Source organism: Cydia splendana, chromosome 1 (genome assembly GCF_910591565.1).
Source record: "Cydia splendana chromosome 1, ilCydSple1.2, whole genome shotgun sequence".
In the NCBI taxonomy this organism is placed as follows: Eukaryota; Metazoa; Arthropoda; class Insecta; order Lepidoptera; family Tortricidae; genus Cydia; species Cydia splendana.
This window is the reverse complement of record NC_085960.1, coordinates 21,870,536-21,897,195: the sequence shown is the minus strand read 5'-3', so window position 1 is coordinate 21,897,195 and position 26,660 is coordinate 21,870,536. Positions and strand designations below refer to the sequence as shown.

Sequence of the window (26,660 nt, the reverse complement as noted above, 5' to 3'; positions counted from 1 at the left end):
ACTGCCTTAGTATCATGAATAATCATGACATTTGACACAATTGCTAAGACTATTTCAAACGTTTAAGATATCTTGGCATACTCGTATCATGTTACTTTGAACGGAACTAGAACATGCTCATAATAACGTAAAATATGTGTTCAACTAGATCCCATTTATAGAACCACCCACGCATCAATTAAAATACTAATGTAGTTACATTTTATTATGGTAATAGGTGTGGCGAGCCAATTCCGCGAATAAACAGATCAATTAGAAATATAAAAATAAAAGATAATGGTATAATCAGCCTCATATCGTCGCTGTGCGTGCAAAAGTCGCCATGTGTTTTTAACCTACTTTACAGGAGACACAAAAAACTGTTTATTTCGATAATTATTAAACATATACAAATCAATATTTTTACGACAAAAGTATTTGCACTTTTACATATATTACGGAATTATCTGAAATGATAGTTTAGTTTCAATAGCGTGAAAAATTTTTTTTTTCATAAATATGTTACATAGCGATTTCTGTTTGAGTCGTAAAAACCTCTAAGTGTCTTAACCTGTACATGGCTAGATTTAATTATTAAGGACCTTATACAATTTGTGTGCTTTATCGTCACATGGTTATTTAATAAAATGATGTGGGTGTTCAATAAAACAGAAAAAAAAAATTAAGATGATATAATGGAAATTTTATCATGAATGAATAGTTTACGTATTTTTTTTATTATAACTAGATATTACTACATATTAATATTTCCTTGCTTGTAGGCAACACAAGGGTGACTGTGGTATTTACGTGGCTTGTAAATTGAAATTTTGTTGTCTTCTAATATTTCTTTAAACTTCTTTCTCCCAACAGCATACGAATAAAGGATTCAAACGACTCTTCTACATATATTCTGGTACTATTTATTATCTGGTACTAGTTATTTATAATTTTCATTTGAAAAGACATGAATAATATAATAATGTATTGGTCTGATGTTTACTACTTTTTTTTCATTTATTATCTATAAATTTACAATATTAAACACATATTGCCTAACTGAGTTTTAGCCGAGTTGAAAATAAACAATTGTCTTTAAGATACGACCTTGCCTGTGAAGCCGATGGACCTGGGTTCGAATCCCAGTAAGGGCATTTATTTGTGTGTGATGACACAGATATTTTGTTCCTGAGTCATGGCTTGGTCATGGTTGTTTTCTATGTATTTAAGTATTTATATATTATATATATCGTTGTCTGAGTACCAACAACACAAGCCTTCTTGAGCTTACTGTTGGACTTAGTCAATCTGTGTAAGAATGTCCTATAATAGAATATAAAAAAAATATCTTTAAGTAATGCATAAATGCACTACATGTTCATGTTATAAAGTACATTGCGCTAACTTTATACATTTTTTTTATTAGATATAAATCACTTTTACATAATATTTTGATCCAAAAGCATCGTTAAACCAGAATGGTTTGTCTCGATACTCCATTCCGCAGTACTTAAATCATGAAATATACAATAGCCAATACATATTTCTATCTTTTATGTAATTTTCCATTCACTTATTACCTTTAAAACTGCCAACAACTTGTAACGAAAACTCACAAAACTCAATTATTTGTACACACACGTAATTTATTTTGCTTGATGACTTTTTAGTGCCAAATCAATCATGAATAATTCATGATACACTTTAAAATGAACATGTTAACGTGTTTAGTATACAACTTGAGGGTAAGTAAAAGTACTTACCTATAACGTAATTACGGTAGACTGGATACTGGATTGTTATAAGAAAATTCCGCCATGTGTCGTAAAACGCACGGCCTGGAAACATAGCCTCGACTCCAACCAGTACAAAAATTATCGCTATGTGCGAGAAACTACATATCGGGCGCAAGCGCATCTAATCATTTTTCAATAAACTTGTAGAAAATATCGCTATGTGTCAAGAATGACATAGCGAGCGCACGTCTGTAATTGCTGTTCAAATAAGCTAATGTAGTTATGTGATTTATTCCAGTTAGCGATTATAGGAAGAGCATTCATTGTATAGGCATCACATACCTACATTTGTTAAATCCTTAAATATTGAAATAAGCTCAACGCTGTTTTTGGAGCATATGCGTATGGAAATAAGGTTCAAAATGGCATCAAAACCTAAAAATCGACAAAAATCACATAGCGACTTTTGTAGGCACAGCGACGATATGTTAAATGGTACCTATTTATGTAGCCATGTACAAAATGACGCAATGTTTTTAAATTACGTTCAATACGGTGTGACTATTAGATATTTATTTTTAAACATGGATTAGTCGTAGGATAGGATTACTAGGCACGCTTGCGTGTTATGCTCGTTTCTAGGCATATATACTTATATATATATATATCCCTAGAAACGGATTTAGGGATATATATATCTGCCGGTCTAGCCAAGGTTACAATCGCTATCGATTCGACAATGAAAAGCTTTATGTCTCTCTATCACTCTTCCATATTAGTGCGACAGTGACAGTTGCGTTTCGATCGCTACGGAGCGTGAGCGATTGGCATCTTGGCTACGCGGCCTGGTCTGATAAAAACAACTACACTGTTAAAAATTATGTAATTTTACATGCAAAAAAATTACATAATCCTGTAAAATTCCCGAAAAATCTGGGAAATTTACGGAAAAATATGACATTTTACGTAATTCTCGTAAATTTTTACGAGAATTACGTAAAATGACATATTTTTCCGTAAATTTCCCAGATTTTTCGGGAATTTTACAGGATTATGTAATTTTTTTGCATGTAAAATTACATAATTTAATTTAAAATTACATAATTTTTAACAGTGTATTTACATCTAGATCTAGGGCGTTGGCTGCATCGTGCCTAAAGAGTTCAAGCAAGAAAACGACGACCCTTGAAAATGATACTACTAGCTGAACTAGCTCTAAGGAATGCTCTACTGAAGACACGAATTTGATGTAAATTGCCTCATATTCCCACCATTTTTAAGTTGATTCACTAAAGATCAGATATAAGTTTGGTGTTATTGTACCATCGAAAACTAAAAATTCAAATTACTATCTATAACTCACCTATTCATAGCAAACGCATACAAGAACCGTATAACCGGCATGTTAACATAGTTCTTCCTGTTCATGACGGTCTTCAAATCGTCCACGACCTGCACTATGGCGTCATAGTCCTGTGTCTCCCTGTAGGATATGAGCATGTTGAGCACGGTGTCGCCGGAGAGCACGGCCGGGTCGTCCAGCCGCCGCCGCATGGCGTGGAGCACGTTGGCGAGCTCGGCGCCGCTGTATAGTTCGCGGGCTTTGCGCAGGTCTGAGAGGAATTTCTCTTGGAGGTGAGCTCTGAAAAAATTATTGCATCTTCAGAAACTTGTGTGTGGCGTTAACCCGTTCGTTGCGCCTTCCATTTTCGAAAACTCTTGGCTGTGGCGACGAACAATTATTTCATGACACGACAGGCGTGCCTTAATTACGCCATAGAATATGATGGCACGCCTGTCGTGTCATACGCTACACGTTAAAAACATTGATGACACACCTGTCCTGCATCCGCACCGAAACGGTTAAAATTGCCGCTACTTTTCTTTTATGAGGTTTAATTCTATTGACAGCAGTTAAGGCCATATTTTAACGGCAACCAGTTAAATCTATATTAGCTCCTCAAAATGAACTGAGGCCAAGATATCATGTAGTCTATTGTGAAGTATTGTCGTTAAGACTCCAGCATCCCCTCTACAAACTTTGTCGAGGACGGTTATGTGATTCTGATATACAATTTATTATGAAACCTAACTTACTTGGTCTGTACTTCGACATCCTGCAGTATATTCCTAAGCCGCAGCGTCAGATGTTGTTTGGGATCGGCAGCCTCCTCCCCTTTGAACTTGGTGGCGGCGGGGTTGGTCGTCACGCAGGTGCCCGCGTCGGTCAGCTTGTATGACACGAACAGGAAGTTAGGCAACGATGCCTGGAAGGAAAAACCACGTTATTGTGCTGTGTATTGACGCTTTAAGTTGCGGTGGATGTAAGAACTTTGTACGTCAATATCATTGTTACTGCAGGTACAGATGTAGTGCATAATTATTTCCCATCGTATTTTCACGGAAACGTACGAACGGTCTTGCTATTTCAGTCAGTCTCGGAACAAAGAGTACCGTTGACTGAAGTAGCATGACAAATACAAACGTTTCCATCGTATGAAAACAATTATGCACTACATTTGTAGGTACAGACAAATAATTTAATTTCCTACCCATTTTTTACTTTGTCACAGTGACATTAGTATGAGGTCTCGAGCGACTTTCATTTTGATTGTCACTGTGACATGGTACAAAAGGGGTCGGAAATTATTTTTTTTGACTGTACATATTCTTATATTTGTAAATTTGTGAATGTTTGTAGTTAATTTGCGAGCATTTTATCTCGTCACGTAAACCACGGCCTTACGACTGACTAGTTGGACCCTTATCAAATTAGGTTACATGGCCGAGCGAGCGCGAAGCCTCTCCGTTTCAACTTGGGCAAAAATGCTTTCATATTTGACGACCAGTCTGGCCTAGTGGGTAGTGACCCTGCCTGTGAAGCCGATGGTCCTGGGTTCGAATCCCAGTAAGGGCATTTATTTGTGTGATGACACAGAGTCATGGTTATTTTCTATGTATTTTAGTATTTATATATTATAGATATCGTTGTCTGAGTACCCACAACACAAGCCTTCTTGAGCTTACTGTGGGACTTGGTCAATCTGTGTAAGAATGTCGTATAATATTTATTTATTATTTATTACATGTCTGCGCGGCTGTCCGACTGTTCTCTTCTACAGGTCGCATTTCTTAACCGATCCATATAATTAAATGAAAATTATTCAAAATAACGAAGCCAAAGGTGAGTGCAAGGTCTACAGCTCACACTTATGTTAAAAGTTATTATTCTTGCACATACATATTCTAATTAGAGTAATTTTGCTTTGAATGGTGTGTTCTTCGAAACGACTATCAACTATTTTATATTTTGCATATTGTTTCTTAATCATACTTATCTTATTCTGATAGAGTGATAAGTGTGATAAACAACGCACCAGCAGACTACAGAGTGTTTACGTTTAGTCTAAATAAGACCGTGAGGAATAATCAGACTATTTATAAAAAAAATTTGACAAATTTTAGAGAAAAGAAAAACTACACAAATTATGATCACAGTTAAGATTATGCAGAAGTCCTTACATTCAGCCGGAAATCGAACTCGATAAAAAACCGAAGATGATCTTATCACGGAAACAAATAATCTAAACTAAACCAATGGAAACTGACATGTCATTTTTATATTTTTAGGATTCCGTACCTCAAAAGGAAAAAACGGAACCCTTATAGGATCACTCGTCTGGCTGGCTGTCTGTCGACCCCTACGGGTTTTTTAAAGACATTTCATTCACGTTTCACATAAAAAATACATTGCTAAAAGTTGAGTAATGTAAGGAATCCTTGGAACGCGAGTCCGACTCGCACATGACCGATTTTTTACTTACCAAAATGGCCGCCCAGAATCAGAATACCTATACCTGAATTCATACAAAAAAAAATGTTTTCTTCAAACAATTACATACCTATTAATAAGTACTTATAGTTAGTTGTTTATATTTTTTTCTTAACAGAATCATTGTTTCTAAAGAACCAATTTTGCTATCTCCTATGATTTCTAGTTTTCTTTCATAGCCCCATTTGGATAAAAGAGAAACAACCTGTATAGTTATCATTTGGTGTACAATTCACATACAAAAGACAAATACCGAGAGATTATGAAGTTTGGCTACCTACAGATTGGCAGCAAAGTCCATCTTACATTTAGTCTGCCAATTATCTATATGGCAAATATTAATGTGCCAATGAAAACTAAACGTACATCATTTAAGAACACATGTATAGTTTATACTTCTGTACACTCTGTACATGTACATCACGGTTACAAACGAGTTTTTGCAGGATCTAATCATTCTCTTCAAATAGGCATCGAAACTAAAACGCACAATAGCCGTTTATATACCTACACTAATGGGGCACATATGCATGCATTGTAGCTATAATTCAATAAGCAAGGTAATAAAGGTGTCGTCGCATGATTGCGCTCATAGGGCAATTGATAAATTGAGAGTAATAGCTATTGAGATATCTCCAAGGACGGATCTTGTATGGCATGCTAGCACAGCTAGCATAGATCTACAGGTCTATTCTTGAACGAGCACTTTGAAGTATTGAGATTGTACCGTAATGCTTTACGCTTTAGTGACTCTTATAGCACATAGCTAAATGCGTAACAGTAAATCGTATTTACGGCGAGATTAGTTTTAAAACTACTTGCTGCTGCTAATTTCAGGCAAATTTAAGTAGTTGGAGTATGTAAACAAACCTCATGCATGTGTTGTGTCTATAAAGTATAAGTATAATAAATACTTACAAAAAGAAACAGACCATTTAAGTGCAATTAGTTACTTCGTTTTATCGCGGCGCGGGCGCGGTCTTAAATCCGGAAGGCAGATTGTTTTGTTGATAACAATTTTGCTAATCCTGTAGTAATAGACGAGGTCACTAAACTTACATAATATTTATATGTAGAAGTATATGTAAGTACTTATAAATACCCATTATTGATTAAAACATTTGAGTCATTCATTAATGTTTGTCTCTTTATTCTTGGAATCTGCTTCATTCATTTTAATTTATTCAGGAAAATACACTGAGTAATATTTACATGCATATTGATTTCATTTATGACTTATAATAATAAAAAATTGTAGGTAGGTAGGCAATTTAATTTAAAAAAAACATGAAGAGTTGTTATAGTTAGTGTAGTTAGTAATCAACAGTACTAATACTATAAAAATAGATACCTAAATTTGTCGGTCTGATGTGATACCTTTTCATGGGTAAACTACTGAATCTGTTTTTAATTATTTTTGACATGGGGCCATTCATAAATTACGTCATTTCAAATTAGGGGGGGGGGGGTCTGGACATCGGATGATGGTAGTATGACGTAGGAGGAAACGGGGTCATTCAAAGCATGATTTTTGGACGATTTTAGGGGGGGGGGGGGTCAAAAATCGACAAAAAACGATGACGTAATTTATGGACAGCCCCCATGTAGTGTTGAAGACCTAAGATAACAGACTTGATTTAACACTTGAATAGTCTACAATACAATAATAACATTAATAACGACCGAATCTTACACAGGCTAACTAATCAAACATTTGCTGTCCCTATATTTTCCATTAATACAATACTTACACTTATAGTTAACACACACTTTCATACATGTATTTACACTTTACTTACATTACACTTACATGATTACAATGCTTGATATAATTGAGTACAACTTATAGTTGATTTGATATGGATACCTTTATCCAATTTTTAAGAATATTATTTTTTATTAAGGGTTATTGAATGATTTGTCAGTTTTCCTATAATAGTTGTTTTAAATTGCTGTCAGTTTAGTCTCCAAATCCTAGTTAAGGGTTAGTTGGTTAGTAATTTACTTAAAAAACACACACACATACCTTAAACCGCAGTGTGGATCCGGATCTATATTGTCTTGTACGCCTCAGCTATCATATACGTATAGGCTTGTCAGGAGAGTATGGTGGACGTCAGTCCACCATATATTTATATTCAAATTTAAGGACAGATTTTTTAATAGTTCTGTTCTTAAGCCGCACATACCTTAAGCCGCAGAGTGGAGTCCGGATCTACATCATTATACAGCAGCACATTCTCCTTCATGTCGAAGCTCTCCCGAACCCCCAGGTGATAGAGCAGGGAGCTCTGCTGCACCTGCATACTGAGGTCCACCAGTGCCACATCAGCATTGTAGAATGTGTCCAGGACACTTGTTTCTCCAAAATCAAGTTTTTCAAACTGGAAACAATGGATTGGGTATGGACAGCCAGCATACAGGAAAATCTAAGGGCCACTTGCACCAATCACTAACCCGGGGTAAACCGGCTAAACCTGGAGTTGTCATGGTTACCATTACCCCTACACTGGGTTAATGGTTTAACTGGTTAATCCCGGGTTAGTGGGATGGGGATGGTGCAAGTGGCCCTAAACATTTAAATTGTATTGAGTAAATACTTGGCAAAGGCTTTGCTTTGTGTTAAAATCGAACAAAAAACAAAAGCAACTCTGTTCCATTTAATGATTCAATTTTAATTGTAGGTAATTTGTACTAAGGTGGTGGTTAGTTGAATTATCAAGAAGATGGAATTGCATTTGTAGTGGTTGTATGCTGATAGTACAAGAAAATAGAAAATTCAAATATAGAATGCCTGTAAACAAACAATACTACTACATATGCAATTCCACACTCTCGATGATTCAACTATACTGGTGCTCGACGCGGTCCCTTTACATGTGATCTTGAAACTTAAGTCATTGTCAATAGAGGTGACAGCAGGGTGTCATCTATTAGGCATTAGCATGTCGAGCACTAGTACCACCACCTTACCTAGTATTAGGAATTTCAACCCCAAGACATTGTCAAATACTACATATAATGACATTTTCTGGTATACCATACAACCTCCGAATGTCCAAAAGCTCCCAACTTCGGTCGAAAATAAACTTGAATATCTTCGTTCAGGGGCCTATTGCATAATAAAATACAAGCCATTAGTGATTTTGTATATAAAATCACTCATAATATTAGCTTGTACTTAATTATGCAATCCGGCCCAGGTGTGACTATATTTGAAAGTTGTAGCTCGACAGCAAAATATTTGGATTTCTACTAATAGTATTAAACTTAAGAACCATAGTTATAGTACTGGACTAATAGTCGAGTGGTTATACGATATCATTAAGCATTAGCTTTTTAAAACTTAATAGGTAAATCTGTTTACAAACATGTAAAAAATCTGGACTTTTGAGTACCAGCAGAAGCTACTTACATGGATATGATGTAGATTTCCATTTACGAGATCAGCAGCCAACCTGACTTCTTCCAAAGCTCGCTTTCTGTGCCCTAGGTTGGTGCTTTGTGTAATATCCAGAACACACGCGATATCCATCCGGGGCCTCGCGTTAGCGCCCCCAGCCTGCACCGTAGCGTTAGATCCATCACTGCACACACTCTCGCATATACTTCGTACTTCACCTAAAACAATAACACAATAAAAACACCAACATAAAACTTCACGGAAACAGTTGAACAAAGTTCACGACGTCGCACCAGTGTCCTCCAGAGCCGTGGAACTGCTTGCAGCGCCAAATGTTATCATTTTCTCATGTTTCCATCAACATTTGGACAGCTTTAATCATTCATTTCAGTCTTAATTTTCAACTCGAAGTATTCTCAGCGTAAATTACCAGCAAGTGGCTTTGGCTTGTTATTTAACACTAGTGATGTGCCACACGACACGCAACGCTACACAACATTAGTTTACAATGCAACATAGCAATATTAGCCACATTTTGCCAACATTAGGTACCTATGTATTTTATTGACCGAAGCGTAGCGAAGGTCTACGTTTCAACTGGGGCATTTTGCTTTTGTATGTCTGTCCGGATGTTCTCCTCTACAGGTCACAATTCTCAACCAATTTTCGTGAAATTTTGTGCCCAAATTTTATGAGTAAATAAAAATTTTTATTCGATCCGGTTTTTGGAAAATTTTAAAAATGGAGGAGTCGTGATACCTCGCGCTTAAACAAATAGTCGTATCGATATCATAAGAGTATTTTCTTTTTGAGACATGTTTACATAGTAAATGGCAAAAAATGCAGAAAAATTGTATTGCTGGTTTAGACGGTATTTAGATATTTAGTTTTTACTCGAGAATGAATATCCGAATTTCGTCAGCTTAGGGGCTGTCCATAAATTACGTCATCGATTTTTGACGATTTTTGACCCCCCCCCCCCCCCCCCCCCCTATAATCATCCAAAAATCATGCTTCAAATGACCCCATTTCCTCCTACTTCATGCTACCGTCATCCGATGTCCAGAACCCCCCCCCCCCCTAATTTGAAATGACATAATTTATGAATAGCCCCTTAGCTAAGAACTATCAAGGCGCATTTTGCAAACATTCGCTTATTTTGTTTGCACACAGAAAGTCTCGATTCGATCCCCAGTAAGACATAACTTTTTGTATTTTTTTTTTCACTGAAAACTGTTTTTTTTTTTAATTAAATTTTAAATTTCGTATTGTTGATTGATCAAACCGCTGCGTGGCGCTGTCATCGCGCACGGTCCCAATAAGCTATGCTCGCGAGGTCTACAGCTCATGAGCTCACAGAGCCACTAGTATATGTTTAGTTTAGTTTAGGCCCCATTCGCACGACAGCTTAAAAAGCGTTGCGTTAAAACCCGACGTTGGCGCTTTTTTACCGTTTCTAATATTTGTGTTCATATGAACGCTTAAAAATCACTCGTGAGTCGTACTGCCACGTACGCATCTCAGCAAAGCCATACTTTATTTGCTATTACGACGTATTATTTGAATATAGCTTGAATATTTCAGGAATTAGTAAGCATAAGTTGACATTTTTAAGGTGAAACTAATAATAATTTTGACGATTGACACCAAAAATTGACACTTGACAGCCAACTGACAGCAGCGCCGGCGCTTTTTTAACGCTTGTGAGAACAGATACACGGAGTTCCGTATGATCAATTCAATTAACGGCCAACGCTCAACGCCGAAAATCGAACAGTGCTCGATAAAAAAGCACCGCGCTTAAAAACCGCCTTCATGTGAATACATACATGGTTATCCATTTGTGTCATTCAAACGCTTTTTTAACGCGCAAGTTCCCCGTTCGCACGGCAACTCGAAAAAGCTGCCGTGCGAACGGGGCCTAAGTCTGGCCGCAGACGTTCGGAATCCTGATCAGGAATCGAAATTGGGAGTACAGATTCATAAACCAGAATGCTTTTTTTTTCATACAAAATGTTCGCTCAGGTGCACACGTTCAGTACCTATTTTACCGAATGGGAAAAATAGCTGACGATCGTTCCGAAGCACAGCCGCGCATTCGGCTGGCCACAGACGCTCGAAATCCTGACCAGGAATCCGAACCGTTCGGTTTCCGTACGGAATGGTGCAAGTGAGACAATACTATGCATGTGTATAGCGACGTCCCGTTCACACCTGTCATTCCGTACGGAAACCGAATGGAAAATTCCATCCGTGTGCGGCGAGTCAAACAAAATATACGTGGGCACTGCATTCGGGATGACGTCATTCGGTTTTTTTCGTTCTTATTTCGATTTTCAGGGCTTCAGTTATGTCAGTAACAGTACATTAGTAAAACGATACTATACTCATTCTACTACTATAATAAGAAAAAGGCAATATTACTATCTCTGCCTATATTTATTTAATCGTGCTTATGGGCTATGGCTTATTGTACAGCAAATAAGGTGTTACTTTGAGGTCGTTAAGCCAAGAGACTAAGTCAGGTGTCACAATATCCAAGTCTTCAGCTGGTCCAGGATACGAATGGAATGGAAAGGGTAGCGCCGAAAGATGAGTTCGGTGGTTTGCTCCTCCACAGTACCGCATTCGCAAAGTGGGTATCTCCTAAACCTACTTGTGTTTGAAATAATTACAGCAGCCATGCCCAGTTATCAGGTTCTCATCGTATTAATATCTTTTTTTAGTTGTAGAATATGCACCACTGACACATCTACAGTTTCCTATGGGAGAGAGTAGGTAGTCATTGACATTTACGCCCGCGCGCTCAAGTTCCAGATTTTGATTTTTTTAATAGATACCTAAGCCCCCATTCGCACGAGAGCTTTTTTAACGCGTGTTAATAAAGCGCTTGAATCTGTCCGCACTCTAAATTCGATTTAATGACCAAGGCTTAAAGTCGAAAATCCAACAACGCGTGATAAAAAGTGCCACCGCCATCGTGTGAACAAATTTGTCATTTAAACGCTTTTTTAACGCGCGTTGTAAAAGCGCTCGTGCGAATGAGGCGTAACTGTTTTATTTTTTTCAAATACAAATGTCTAATATAACTTAAAAACTCGAAGCTCACGGAAATAACCTATGAAAATTGTCTTGTTTATGAATTTGACCTATTTTGCGTAGCTTAAAAATGCATAATAATAATCTAAAAGCCCTAAGTACCATTTATGTGAAGAATAAACAAATAATTTAATTTATGAAAGCCTAGAAGAGCAAAATTATCATTGACTACATACTTGTGCTTGGTTGTTAAACAAAATACAGTTGGAACTAGTAAAATTTGTTGATTTATAACATCGTTAATACATTACGTAAAAAATCCAACATAAAATATTAAATATCAAGTTCTTGCACATCACTAACTTGCCCTTGAAAATATTTGAAGTTAACGCCATCTAAAATAAACTATTTGTACTAAGCGCATGTCAAATAGCTAACTAATTGTCAAACTTCATTACATCAAGTCTTTGTAGATGTCTCTACCACTTAAATTGAGTACAATGTATTTTGATTACATTGGTCTTCTCAATGCAATTTATGAATTAAAATCATATTTTAATTATTACCTTTCATATCTCCCTATAATTTCCAGTTGAAACAATTGTGAACGAGAGAATCACATTATTCAGATTTCGTATAGTGGCTTCCATGTACTTCCTTGTACAACAGTGCGAATCGACTGAGGAATTTTGGATTTTACGATGCCTAACAGCAGAGTGCAGACAAAACAACAAAAAAGCCGATGACGTAAATTCAAATTACATTCATACAATACGAAAACATTTACGTTCTATATACATATTGACAGTTATACCGTCGATGTCGGTAGTGGATTCGATAAACTGCTTTTCCTTCCATAGCGCAGTGTCCTCCGCAGTTTCGGGCGCCTTGCATGTACGTCTTACCAGGCACTCATAACAATAAAGGTATTCGATATTAAAATGGCGGGGACCAGGGAAATAATAATTATATATTATTTTATTCTAATAGTAGATTGTACAACAAGGGCATAAAGTGACCCATTTTTACCCGAGGCAATTTTTTGGTCTGAGCGAAGCGAAGACCAAAATAGTAGACGAGGGTAAAAATGGACATTTATGCCCTTGTTGTACACTCTGCTTTTCACTTCGATTGCGAGGAAAATATACAAAAAATCAAATATTTTAGGTTATTTTAACGTATTTATTCAAGACTAAAGAAATTGTTCTTGGGCCGGTCGGAGGCGCGGGGCACGCCGATCGGGAGAGCGCCGGTCGGGGGCACGCCGATCGGGAGAGCGCCGGTCGGGGGCGCGCCGGCAGGGCTGGCAGTTTGTATGGCAGAATTTGGACTTTATTGCTAAGTCAATAAGGGTCGTAATAGATGATTTTACTTTATGCTCTAGAGCATAAAATGCGATTTTATGTCGTCTACGCACGACATAAAGGTGCACTTTTTGAGCATGAGAAGTGAAAATAAGTGTTCTAATAGATAGGTGCGTGCCGTGCGTCTCTATACTCTTTATCGGCAACTATCGGTTTCCAGCGTCCGATGTCCGATTCGTCCAAGTAAGGTCCCGAGATGAGTCCGAGTCCGTTTTCATCAAACAGCCGAGCCGTTACGTTATGAATGTTATGATGAAACCAGATGAAACTAATCCTATCATTACGTAGGTAATCGAAATGAGACCCTATGTGCCATTCATGCGGTTGATTTTTTGATGCGATCATAATTCGCTACTAAATGGTTTTCGACACATTTGCTGCCTTTTGTACTAGGCTCGCATGAAATTCGAATGGTAGTCCAAACGACGCCATCCAACGCCGACAAACAAAACTATTGCAGTAATTCTGGCACGCCTTCGTTCGACTATTCACCACGAGATGTCGCTATGTTTAGTAAAAACAGGTAAAAATGATTATTAGTGTATTTTTAGATTGTGTCGACCATAGATTACTATAGGGACCGTGCGCGTTGGAGGGTCTGCCATCATGTGGCCTGAATCGGAAACATATGTACACATGTACATTGCCAAAGCAAGTGCTACCATCTACCGTTTCGTCGGTACGTTTCCTTGTGCATAGTAGGTTCTGCCATCTTGTGGGCTACATCTATTCAATATTTAGCATTTAAAAATCAAAAGAAAACAAATCATAATTTGCATCTAATTACTTTGCCACTCTTGTGCGTAAAATGCAACTTTCTCATCAGTTATTGAAGAACAAAAAACGCCTTTAAGTACAAGCTAGTGAGGTGAAAACTATATTGTTATTGCAGCCTCTTTGCTTGGTTAATTTAATTTTGATATAGGTAAATAGGTAGTCTGAGAAATAATAGTAGTTTGTCCCTTGTAGGGATCAAAATGATATATTTCCGTCAAGGGCGTACATTGAATCCTGAATGAAGCGATGGATTCTACAATAGAATCCCGAACGTAGTGAGGGATTCTAAAGTAGAATCCTGAGCGTAATGAGGGATTCAAGTGTTAACGCCCAAGAAGAAATAATTTTGATACGGGGCTGTCCATAAATTACGTCATCGATTTTTGACGATTTTTGACCCCCTCCCCCCTATAATCATCCAAAAATCATGCTTCAAATGACCCCATTTCCTCCTACTTCCTGCTACCGTCATCCGATGTCCAGACCCCCCCCCCCTAATTTGAAATGACGTAATTTATGAATAGCCCCTACCATGTGACACATACTGCTTTTCACATCAACTATGAGGAAAATAAAAAAATCTTAAAGTGGTAACACACTATCGCACCGCACCGCGACCTTGGTGCGTCGCGCACACATAAGTGAGAGCGAGAAACAGATATCTCTTTCTCGCTCTCCCTTATGGGTGCGACGCACCAAGGGGGCTGTCCATAAATTACGTCATCGATTTTTGACAATTTTGGACCCCCCCCCCTAAAATCATCCAAAAATCATGCTTCGAATGACCCCGTTTCCTCCTACGTCGTGCTACCATCATCCGATGTCCAGACCCCCCCCCCCTAATTTGAAATGACGTAATTTATGAATAGCCCCAAGGTCGCGGTGCGGTGCGATAGTGTGTTACGGCCTTTAGTGTTGACACTACAGTGTTGCCACTTTTTAATTTCTACTCTTTTTTGCCAGGCTGTACATACGATGTTCATAGTTAATTATATTAATATTTTATACTGGCAATGAAATGTCGTTGAACAGAAAAGTACCACTTTGATCCCTCCTAGCAGGGAAGAAAAATCCATTTTCTGATTAGGTGATGTGAAATAGTAATTTGTGTTACAAGGGATCAAAATGATATATTTCCGTCAAGGGCGTACATTGAATCCTGAGCGTAATGAGGGATTCAAGTGTTAGCGCCCAAGACGAAATAATTTTGATACCGTGTGACACATACTGCTTTTCACATCAACTATGAGAAAAATAAAAAAATCTTAGTGTTGACACAATTATTATGTTTCAAAATATTATTCAAGCTCAAAAAAGAATGCAAAAAATAACAAAATCAGTGTCCTAGAACAGAAAAGTGCCACTTTGATCCCCCCTAGCAGGGAGGAAAAGTGCCACTTTGATCCCTCCTAGCGGGGAAGAAAAAGCCCTTTTCCGAATAGGTGATATGAAAAATAAATTTTGTCATTAGATAGGTGGTTAGAGTTAAGCTGCGAAAAGTCTGCAGCGATTTTGATAGCCCTCGCAGTGCCAGTGTTATTTAAAATACGTCATAATTTCATAGAAGTTTGACGTTTAAAATAATACTTGCACTGCGTGGGCTATCAAATCCGCTACAGACTTTTCTTGGTCTGACTCTGGTGGTAGCAAATTAGAAAAAAATTGGCGTGATTTCTCGATTTCGCATAGAAATATTGAAATTATTTCCTTTTTCTGCTAATAATTCTGCTAATCAATTGATTTGCCAGATTATGCATCCCCACAGTTTTCGATAATAAAAAACATCAATGTAAAAATTGTAAATAAATATTTATTTATTGTTACATTACCGCCTTAAATGTCATACTTATAATTATAAACATAAGGGTAAATATGTATTTAATGAAACAGTTGATTAAATAATAAATAAAACTATTACTGCTAACATAGACTAGGCATCATCTTCAAACATCCTATAGCCCTGGTACTTCACTTGCCGAGGATGATCTTGCGGGATGCGCCAAAGTTTTGTCCAGACTGCGTCGCGTGTTTATTGGTGCCGGCTTGCAGCCCGATCACAGTCTGTCCTGCCCGAACGACGTCTTCACTGAACTCGCGTTTGTTTTCTTCAGCAGGTTTGGGGCCGAGGAAAGGACCGCGCCATTCAGGGTGTTTGTAAGCCTAAAAAAAACAATATCGGTGAATCCAGGTCATGAAAATGTTTACGCGGGCGAGCATGATAGCAAAGTAGCTATTTTGGTCGATTGTGCCTTGGACCAAGTATAGTGAGAGTGAATTATGGCCGTGTTCTAAATAATTATTCTGAAGAAATTAAGATTCTGTTTAAATTCTCGGAATAGGATTTGAGGATAGAACATGGGATTGACTATAATAATAAAACCGGGCAAGTGCGAGTCGGACTCGCGCACGAAGGGTTCCGTACCATAATGCAAAAAAAAAAAACGAAAAATAAGCAAAAAAAAAAAACGGTCACCCATCCAAGTACTGACCACTCCCGACGTTGCTTAACTTTGGTCAAAAATCACGTTTGTTGTATGGGAGCCCCATTTAAATCTTTATTTTATTCTGTTTTTAGTATTTGTTGTTATAGCGGCAACAGAAATACATCATCTGTGAAAATTTCAACTGTCTAGCTATCACGGTTCGTGAGATACAGCCTGGTGACAGACGGACGGACGGAAGGACGGACGGACGGACGGACGGACGGACGGACAGCGAAGTCTTAGTAATAGGGTCCCGTTTTACCCTTTAGGTACGGAACCCTAAAAAGGTCTATGTAGTGTGGTAATTTTGCAACTTCGAAACTTTCCAACGGCACATCAGCCGGTCTAGCCAAGGTGTCAATCGCTATCGCTACGACAACGAAACGCTCTTTGTCTCTCTATCACTCTTCCAAGATACGTAATAATTTTGCGACAGTGACGACGTTTCGATCGCTACGAACTACGAAGCGTAAGCGATTGGCATGTTGGCTACGCGGCCAGTACATGTACTAATCGGTAGAAAGCAAAAGTGGCGATGATAGTGTGTCTACTTATATCAGGAGCCCTAGCCAAGATGCCAATCGCTTGTGCTACGTCTACGAAAAGCTTTCTGGCGGTATATCAGTCTTACATATCAGTGTGATAGAGAGACAGATAGCGTTTACTTGTCGAAGCGCAAACTATTGGCATATTGACTAGGGCCCCTCTGATATAAGTAGACACAGTGCTTATACGATTCATTACGTGTACCACAAGAGAGTTATTGCGTTTTAAATATACTTGAAAAAAAGTATGTAGTAATAAAGTAAGTATGTGACTTAGCAAACTTACAGTTCTGCCAATGGCGAAGATGGTCGTGGTAACAAGAGCAATGTTCTTCTGGTCCCAAAGGTCCGTGGTCTGGAACAGGTCCACGTCGGGCACGCCGTATTTCACGCACGCCTTTTGAAACCTGCGAAAAAGGAGGAAAATCAAGTAAATTTTAATAAATAAAATAAGACTCCTTGACGTAAATGCTTTGCTTTAAGATCTCATCCACATGGAATCCAGTCATTAGTAAATGTAAGCGGAAACGAATATCGACAGTCGATAAATCGAATATCGTTAGTGTTGTGTGTCGACAGAGTGACATCCCTAGTGCGCAAAACGTTCAAACTGATAAACAAGACCAAGTGCGGGTAGTTCGAAAAACTCGCGCGGCTAGAAGATGTTGATGTCAACTTGAGCCAGTCTTCTCCGAGACTCCGAGACCACGGGGACAACGCCGTCCTCGAAACGTCGGAGGTAAATCTTAAAACTTAAATACGCGATTAAGTCCCGTTGTGCAGTTTGATAATGTTTAATAATCGTGAAAGTTTAAATCAGTGTTTTGCTTTGCACCGTTTAGTAGATACCTACTTATAAAATATAATTTATTATATTCACATAATGCTTCTAAATTGTAATGACATCAATACCGCACTTGTTGATATCCATCAAATAATGTAGGTATGTTGTAGAGGTAGAGCGTGCCAAAGAAAATTAAATATTATCATTACACTCTACCACGCATAGATGTCGACCCACGAAAATTTAGTCAATACACGACGACAAAGCACAGTAACGTCCTACTTAACATTTTCATGGGTTCACCGTATATACGCATACTAAATATGTTTTTCACCACACCAACTGGTAAAGGCTCTCTTGATTGTTCAAAAACCGATAGCAAAATTGCATTTTATTCACATGTGAGGTAAAGTAATCAAATGCAAATATTGAGTTGTTTTCTTACGTTTGCTGGTATAATTGACTTTTAAATGATGTTTTTGAATGATAAATATTTAAAAACATTCATGTAGAATCGACTTGCTTTGATTTTGTTTGATATTTTACTATTAGTATTTTCCTTGTGTTGGTGTGGTAAAAAAAATTGTGTTTCGCTCGGTGGTAAAATTTGTCTCGCAACGCCCAAGATTTCATTTTTGGAACCATTCCATTCAATTTTGAAATTTTACGCTATAATATTAGCACGAGAGGTTAAACAACAACTTTGCCCCCTTGTAAAACAAATAACTATTTTTGTATACTAACTGGCTAATGTTGTCCATGAACTTGTAGTCCCCGCCGGAGATGTTGACCTTGGTGATGATGCCGGGCTGCAGCCGGTTCATCAGCTTGCAGAGGATGATGCCGTCCCGCAGCGCCAGCTCGTAGGGCAGGTTGGGGAACCGCTCTCCGATCACGGCTTCTACCCATCGCTGGGCTTCTACCTCCTTCTCGGGCTCACGTTTGCCAGCGCACTGGAATATGAATATTGAAGAATATTATGATAAATGTGGAGGTAAAACGGAAAATAATAAGTAGAAAAGGATGTGACAGCTATCATCACATCATGGTCTAATAAAACATGGTATTCTATTCCCAGAGTGACACGGGCCTACGTCACAATAACATTGCCACTTTATTTCAACATAACATGTTACATGGGTACATTATACCTATGGTTAATAAGTTAAAATATTTCTTTATAATATTATAATTTTCATTTATATGTATTTTATCTTAAATTTTACAATAACACGTCATTTTTAATTATTCGTTAGCAATATCTTCCGATTCACGAAAGAAATTTCACACGTTCGGGTAATTCTGTTTACATTACTGGCAACACAGGATAGCGCTGTCACATTTGACAATTCGGATCTAGATAACTTCATGCCCTGACCGTCATCCTTGTCGAACGCGTGTTAATTGTTATTTCCTTCTCGCTCAGTGTCAGCAGTCGCAGTGTTTTCCAAACTGTTCACGTCGTAAGCTTGGTAATTAATGTGTAACTGTGAATTAGTTTTTCAAACGTTTGTCTTGTATAGATAAATAAAGTTTAATTTGATACATTAGATTTGTTTTATTTTACTATGTTTTTACATGAATAACTTAAAATTAATGCCGTTAAAATAATTTTCAACGTTGGTTAAAATTCTCCCACATTTTAAAGTTTGAGAACCTGTAAACAGCATGATGACGTAGGCCCGTGTCAGTTAGGTCATACGCGAATCTCGGAATAGAGTACCAGGCGGAGTATATTATTATACCATGTCATCACATTAGATATTTGGCAATAATAGTATGAAGATGACAGCTGTCACCGTACCCAATCTATGTTAAAAATACTATAAGAATTAAAACCAAAATATTACTTTGCGAATCCGCGAAAAGATAACGTGCTTGTTAATCAGTGCTAACCTTGTGCTAACCGTTATGTTAATGTTCCCACCCTCCCGCCGCAAAAATAAATACGCAAATAAATATAACAAACCACCACCAAAAGAACAATACTCGACACGTGTTTCGCCTCTCTACGAGGCACCCTCAGGAGATGTTGACGGTCTGACTGGTGGTGGTTGGTGGTCGGTTGGTTGAATACTATAAGACTTGACTTTTCTGCTTTCTATTGGGCATCTACAGTAATGCAAAGAGAGAGATGCCTTGAAAATTATATACATATTTGCTGGGACGCATAATCTATCGCATTTTTTGTTGTGCCTACCAATAGTCAAAGTCTAACTAACGTATTATTATTTTATACCAAATGCAGGGAAATGCGTTATTAATGGATTTCACACAACTTTGTAATGTCAGAAAATCATACGTCTGTGAAAGCGTTGTTCTTGTCGTGGGACATTCTCATATTACCACGTATGTTGTAAAGGACAAGCAATTTAGGTTTAACAACAGCTAAGCATCACTTAGCCGAGTGCATTGCAACACAAACAGCCTAGGCAGCTAGATCTACAAAATTATTACGTGACTTGTCTAGTTAACTAAGCGTAATAGTACATTACGATACAAGTGCGTAAAGTAGGAAAATTAATATCGCAATTCTATAGTGAATTTTGGAGAAACTGAGAGTCCCGAGCTTCAAGCGTCATGCGACAAGCTGTTTTCATGTCCGCATTATTTTTAGAAATTAAGATTATGAGCAGAAATCAGCTTTCCGTCACAAGAGCCGAAAACGATTCATATATATTCATTTCAGTAGGTAATTAAAGTTTGTATACCTACTTAGGGGCTGTCCTGTAAATTACGTTCCCTATTTTTGACGATTTTTAAAATCATCCAAAAATCATGCTTCGAATGACCCCGTTTACTCTTACGTCATGCTACCATCATCCGATGTCCAGACCCCCCCCCCCACAATTTGAAATGACGTAATTTATGAATAGCCCCTTAAGAGGCAATGATGTATTATTTATTAAATACAGGTATTCATTGCAAATGTTAGGGCTTCCCCAGCTACGTGACCAGTTTGTTGTTTCAGCTTGGATAGCGGCCAAACTGGATCATTTATAGAATATTTGAGACCACTAAAATCAGTACTCACACACTGTGCTCTACATTTATTTATTATTTATTTATGATTCGGTCAAATTGTGTTTTTTGAAAAACAAATTATAGCCAGCATTCAATGAATGTAGTATGATACCTTTGGGTATGGACCATACCAAGACCAAAGGTACAAGGGATGGAACACTAGTGTGCGTAAAGCACCATACCCAAAGGTATCATACTACATTCATTGAATGCTGGCTATAATTTGTTTGTCTTCCCCATACATTAGAACACAACTTGACCGAATCATTATTTCATTTAGTCTAAACTCACTTCAATAAAGTAACTGGCATAGATACGTTCCAAAACTTCCAAAATTATAGGTATAAAGATTATTTACAAAATTACTTTAACATTTACTTAAATTATTATTCATAAGTACGTATAAAGAGAGTATTTAAGTTAAACTACTACCACTACTACTAGTACTACCTACTAGTACTTCAAAAATTGATGAGAAAGTTGCATTTTATCCACAAGAGTGGCAAAGTAATTTGATGCAAATATGAGTTGTAACCTCAATTCGGCTGGCAGAATTGAATTTTCATTTGGATTTGATTACATTTTTTCTCGCGTTAGTGTTGTGATTTTTTTTTATTTTATTCGGTAGCAAAGTTTGTTTAACCCTCGTGCCTAGAAACCCTGGCAACGCTCAAGTTTCCACTTTTCGAACGACTCGCTACACTCGTGGTTCAATTTTGGAATATTTCGCTTGCTCTTGCTCTTTTCCTTGCAAGGGGTTAGACAACAACTTTGCCCTTTACTTACAAGGAAAAACAAATTACTATTGTCACTTTCTCGAGACAAATAAGGCCCCTATTTGTTGCATTGTAACTGAAGAATTAAACAACGCAAACGTGCACGTGCGACAAATATTAAATTCGAGTCAATCATTTAAAAATTACTGCGACTCGATGACAAGTGGCGTCATATATTACTTTAGACCAATTTTTCACCGACTGCTGTGAAAATAGAAATACCCACTTCAAATTATTCGAAAATACATTATTGTTGCCAAATGTCGGGTTAAGTGGCTCCCGAATGATGTCAGCCAATATTTTTTTGAATTTATAGGTTATTGACTTTTAAATATTTATAAATTCTAAGAAAGAGGACGGGAGTAAAATTTAGTTAATATAGGGTTACACTTACACTACAATAAAAAAACACTTCTTTATTACAACAATACATAAATAGTACATTGTGTATTAAGGGCGGGAAATAAGAAATTACGAACGAGTGTCAATTTTAAGCCCGACGCGAAGCGAGGGCTTAAAATGTTCACGAGTTCGGAATTTCTTTACCGCCCGTGGCACACACAATGTTTTTCATCACACTTGTAAGGAAAAAAAGGAGAATTAATAAAAACAAACTTCTGTATAAAACACTTTTCCGCCCTAGGGCGAAAATTTCAATTTCCCGCCCGCAAGCCCTACGTGTAAATAAGTGTTTTTCATCACACTTGCTCGGAAAAGATTTTTTCCGCCCTAGGGCGAAAAATTCAATTTCCCGCCCGCAAGCCCTACGTGTAAATACATCTTTTCCGAGCAAGTGTGATGAAAATATTATTACCGAACTGACTGACGCTATCTTTGGCGTTTATTTAGATGTAATTTTCCCTTCATTATATTCTTACATTTATATAACCTATATTGTAAACAAATTACGTTTGTTTTGGATTTTTTTTCCTGATAACGGGATCTATGTTTATTTTATATTTGCAAGGACGTGGTATTGTAAAATATAACCATTTACGAAATCAAATATTCTAATAGAAGAACCCCGAAAGAACTAAGAAATTATATTTAAATGACTCGGTAAAAAACTACTCACAAGTCTTCGATTCCACTGCAGTCAATCTAATTTTAGAAAATTAACTTATTGCACCAATAATGTGTCCCTTTTCGTTTTATAACACCACAAATGTACCTACATGTACAGAAATAAGTTTGGTGTTCGAAATAAAAAAGTAGTGTACAATAAAAGCAGTCTCTATGAACTGCACTCTGATGACCCAGCAGTGTGTGGAAGCCAGCATATATGGAGGCGAAATAGTTTTTGTTTTTACATTTCCTCTTTTATACCAGCGTTGTTTTTCCAAACCGGCCATCATCTACATTACGCTAATTCATCAGCTTCCTCACTACCGGAAACCTCGAAGTCTTCGTCTCGCACGTCATGGCGTGTTTAATTTTCAAGCCGTTCAACACTTCTATTTCTGTGCCCAGCGTTTCAGTTCATTGATTATTCTTAACAACTGTCTAAAGTGTTGAGATTAAATCCATTACATAAACTAGTAGTAAATATCGATTTAATATTAAATTGCGTTACCTACTTTAAATAACCTTGCAATTTATTAATTATTAGCATACCAAGGTTTGACGGGCGCAAAAATGCACGATTACTATTGATTAATTAAATGTCGACGCAAGTGTAATCGATATTAATACACACAAATCATAATAACTAGGTAAGTACCTAATGAGAGTCTTCCTAGAACTCGTTATTAATTAAAAGCGCCGTCTCTTTCATTACTACCAAACGTCTTTCATATATTTTTATCGAAACTATAAATATCCAACATTTAATTCGAGATAGGTACTTTTACAAAAGTAAAAGTTATATAATTTAAATATAAATTCAGTTCATATTATGTCCATAATTCAGGCCTTGGTAATGTTTTCCTTCGTATATGACATTTATTTCGGTTTATAGTTTAAATAGTAGTGTGTCTACTTGAAATAACACCAATATTTTTTATATAGTAATAAAAATAAAGAAAGTAATTTAATTTGAACTATGAGCCATAAATCAGTTTTAATACGTCACTAGATAATTAATGTGTAAGTAAATTCGTAAATTATTCTACGATACTTTCCATAGGTACATGTAAGTTCACAACCGGATCATTTTGCAGTTATTTCTATTTCATATTACAATAGTAATCATGATTATAATATCTAGGTAATTCAAATACTATGTAATGTATTAATAATTTGATTACGCAATAAATTCTAATATCAAAAAAGATAAATTATTTACATCCGGAGAGAGGTCGTGTTGTGGTTGGTGGTGGAAATAAAAATATAACTGATCACAGCTCTTACATTTATTAGAGTTCAGTAGCCACAAATAAACACTAACATAATTTCGCCGATATTTAAAAATAAATCGCGCTCGAGAATGCCGGATTAACGTTTTTTTTTTTACAAGTTCGCGACCCTATAACTCGGCGGCGTCAAGGACTTATCGTCAGATTAGTTAAATTTAGTCTTTAAACACTAAAATCAACCCCCAATATCTTAATCTGACGCGCTCGAGTATTTCAGACTATCCATTTTTTTTTACTAATCTGATCGTCTATCCTAGGCGCGCGTCACTACATATAGAGCTAAATACTTTACAAGGTTGTTCTATTAGGTCTAAGGTATCTCTCATATCTTAAACTGCCACGCTCGAGTATTGCCGAAAATTCCCCTATTCGCCTCCCTAACTACTAGGAGAATTTAAAAATAATGTTAATATCCATAGAGGAAAATGGGGATTACGTTTGTATGGAGAAGCGGTTGTCCTCTTTCCTCTAAAGGTTTTCTATGAATCCATTCTAGGATTTGCAGTGCTGGGTTTGTTAATGTTTCAAAGCAAAGTAGAAATACTTCCCTAAATATGCATCACCGGATATTTGCTACCAAAATTTTTAAGGCAACTTGAAAAACAAAAGATATATCCATTTTAACGAATTTATTCGTTCAAATAGTTATGTTTCATGAGTGACTATCGCGATAACCGAAGACAATATTTTGAAAAATATATTTAGTTTCCTACGGGACCCAGCCTTCTGTTGAGTTGGCACTTGACTGATACATTATGATATGTTTACAGTGCCGCAGAAAACATTTGGGCGTCAGCCCGCCCCCGCGACGCGGTGCTGGGCGGGCGGCAACAGAACGCCAGTCCAGCCGCTGGTACCGCCGCGAAAGCTCGCCCCAGTGATCAGTGCTTTTATATCACCAAAATGGCTGTAAGTTTTTTTTACTCGGCTATAGTTTCCGTAGTTATAATTTTTTTAAAGAACGGGTCACTAAACTTTTTCAAAATTAATCTTATGCCAAGAAAAAGATTGTGCTTTCAACATTGTCTTGACCTGTCACCGACGCTTTTAAACACAACCGTATGGTTAATTTAACATACGAAGCAGTCTACGAAAGTTTTGTAAGTGATCTCTGACGTCAATGACGGATTAATGAGCTAGACGCGTATGCGCAGCTGCGCGCACTCGTCAGTAGACGCATACGATCTTTTAAATCTCTCCCTTAACTTTCCAGAGGGGATCTTTAGGCGCCCGAGTTACTTAAGACGTTATTTTTGGAGATGATGCTGGAGCGGCCATCAAACGAGTTGGCTCCGGAGTTTATGGCCGGCGTTCAAAACGTTTACGACATTGCTAATGATAATTATACTAATTTCAGCCCAGGAATAAGGAACAAGAACAGGAAGTCCTGAACTGGATTCAGGCGGTTATCGGAGAGCCTCTGCCTGCTGGGGACTACGAGGATGTTTTGAAAAATGGCATCGTGTTATGCAAACTGGCCAATAAGCTGTTGCCTGGCTCCGTCAAAAAAATCCAGGAGAAAGGAACCAACTTCCAGCTGATGGAAAACATCCAAAGGTAATCCAATACTGTCGAAAATAAAAATCATCCAAGACAAACAAATTAAGAGTTTGTTTAATGACATATGAGTAAACAAATAATTTTGTTTTCAGGTTCCAGGCCGCTATCAAGAAGTACGGAGTCCCGGAGGAAGAAATCTTCCAAACTGCTGATTTGTTCGAGAAGCGTAACATCCCCCAAGTTACTCTTTGCTTGTACGCTCTTGGCAGGATTGTAAGTCCTATACTTTTTCAGTGTATTAATTAGTTACAACTATGGAATTTTAGTTTGGAGTTTTCTTTATTTTGATTTCCTCTTATTAATATTAATTCAAAGGAATCTATAAAAGGTTATAAATTTAGGTTAGATATATTAAACCTGAATGTTTTTACAACTTTTTGGGAACAAATTTAATTATTCTATCAAATATTTTGTTTCAGAATGTTTTTGTTTTTGTTTCAGACCCAAAAGCACCCCGAATGGACCGGCCCTCAACTTGGACCCAAAATGGCTGACAAGAATGAACGTACTTTCACGGAAGAACAGCTTCGCGCTCACAACTCGGAGCTGAACCTTCAGATGGGTTTCAACAAGGGCGCTTCTCAGTCGGGACATGGTGGCTTCGGCAACACCCGCCACATGTAACTTATCTCTTCAATGCTTTTTCAACAAGTATCTCGTACGGCCATAATCAGTATTTTTTACGAGAACAGCATATTCCAGTCTTGTTTGCTTAGGGTTGGATGACTTTTTGTATTTTTTACTTACTGGATGTAGTTTTTGTGGTCTTCTTTACTATGTTTCATCTAATGATACTTTATAATTTACTAATGTAAGCTACAGTAAATTAAATGAAACATTTGATATGTGAGATTTCTGATTAAAATCACCAGGGTTTATTACTTTATTGTATTGCTACTATTAGAATTAATAATCTAACGAGTTTTATTTTTGTTAAGATTTTTACAAGTACCTATGTGTAAATATTTAATATTATTTTATAATAAATATTATTTTTAAGAATT

At 37.2% G+C, this 26,660-nt stretch overlaps 3 protein-coding genes across 3 annotated transcripts in view; 1 reads left to right on the top strand and 2 right to left on the bottom strand.

Moving 5' to 3' along the window:
• LOC134797937 (mitogen-activated protein kinase kinase kinase 15) overlaps nt 1-9,417 on the bottom strand; it is a 25,607-nt gene extending 16,190 nt beyond the window's left edge. The window contains exons 1-5 of the mRNA XM_063770278.1: nt 9,244-9,417; nt 8,963-9,168; nt 7,737-7,931; nt 3,813-3,982; nt 3,079-3,357 (exon numbers count right to left, since the gene is read on the bottom strand). Coding sequence (XP_063626348.1) covers nt 3,079-3,357; nt 3,813-3,982; nt 7,737-7,931; nt 8,963-9,168; nt 9,244-9,292 — 899 coding nt within the window. The 5' untranslated portion in view covers nt 9,293-9,417. The remainder of the gene's footprint in view (nt 1-3,078; nt 3,358-3,812; nt 3,983-7,736; nt 7,932-8,962; nt 9,169-9,243) is intronic.
• Nucleotides 3,954-26,660, top strand: LOC134797806 (muscle-specific protein 20). Its single transcript, XM_063770173.1, has 5 exons — nt 3,954-4,076; nt 24,867-25,005; nt 25,454-25,653; nt 25,749-25,869; nt 26,098-26,660. The coding sequence occupies exons 1-5, from the start codon at nt 3,979-3,981 to the stop codon at nt 26,278-26,280; spliced, it is 741 nt and encodes a 246-aa protein (XP_063626243.1). The 5' UTR covers nt 3,954-3,978; the 3' UTR covers nt 26,281-26,660.
• The window catches only part of LOC134797873 (muscle-specific protein 20-like), a 36,476-nt gene continuing 25,740 nt past the window's right edge, over nt 15,925-26,660 (bottom strand). The window contains exons 2-4 of the mRNA XM_063770226.1: nt 18,687-18,895; nt 17,445-17,565; nt 15,925-16,290 (exon numbers count right to left, since the gene is read on the bottom strand). Coding sequence (XP_063626296.1) covers nt 16,099-16,290; nt 17,445-17,565; nt 18,687-18,895 — 522 coding nt within the window. The 3' untranslated portion in view covers nt 15,925-16,098. The remainder of the gene's footprint in view (nt 16,291-17,444; nt 17,566-18,686; nt 18,896-26,660) is intronic.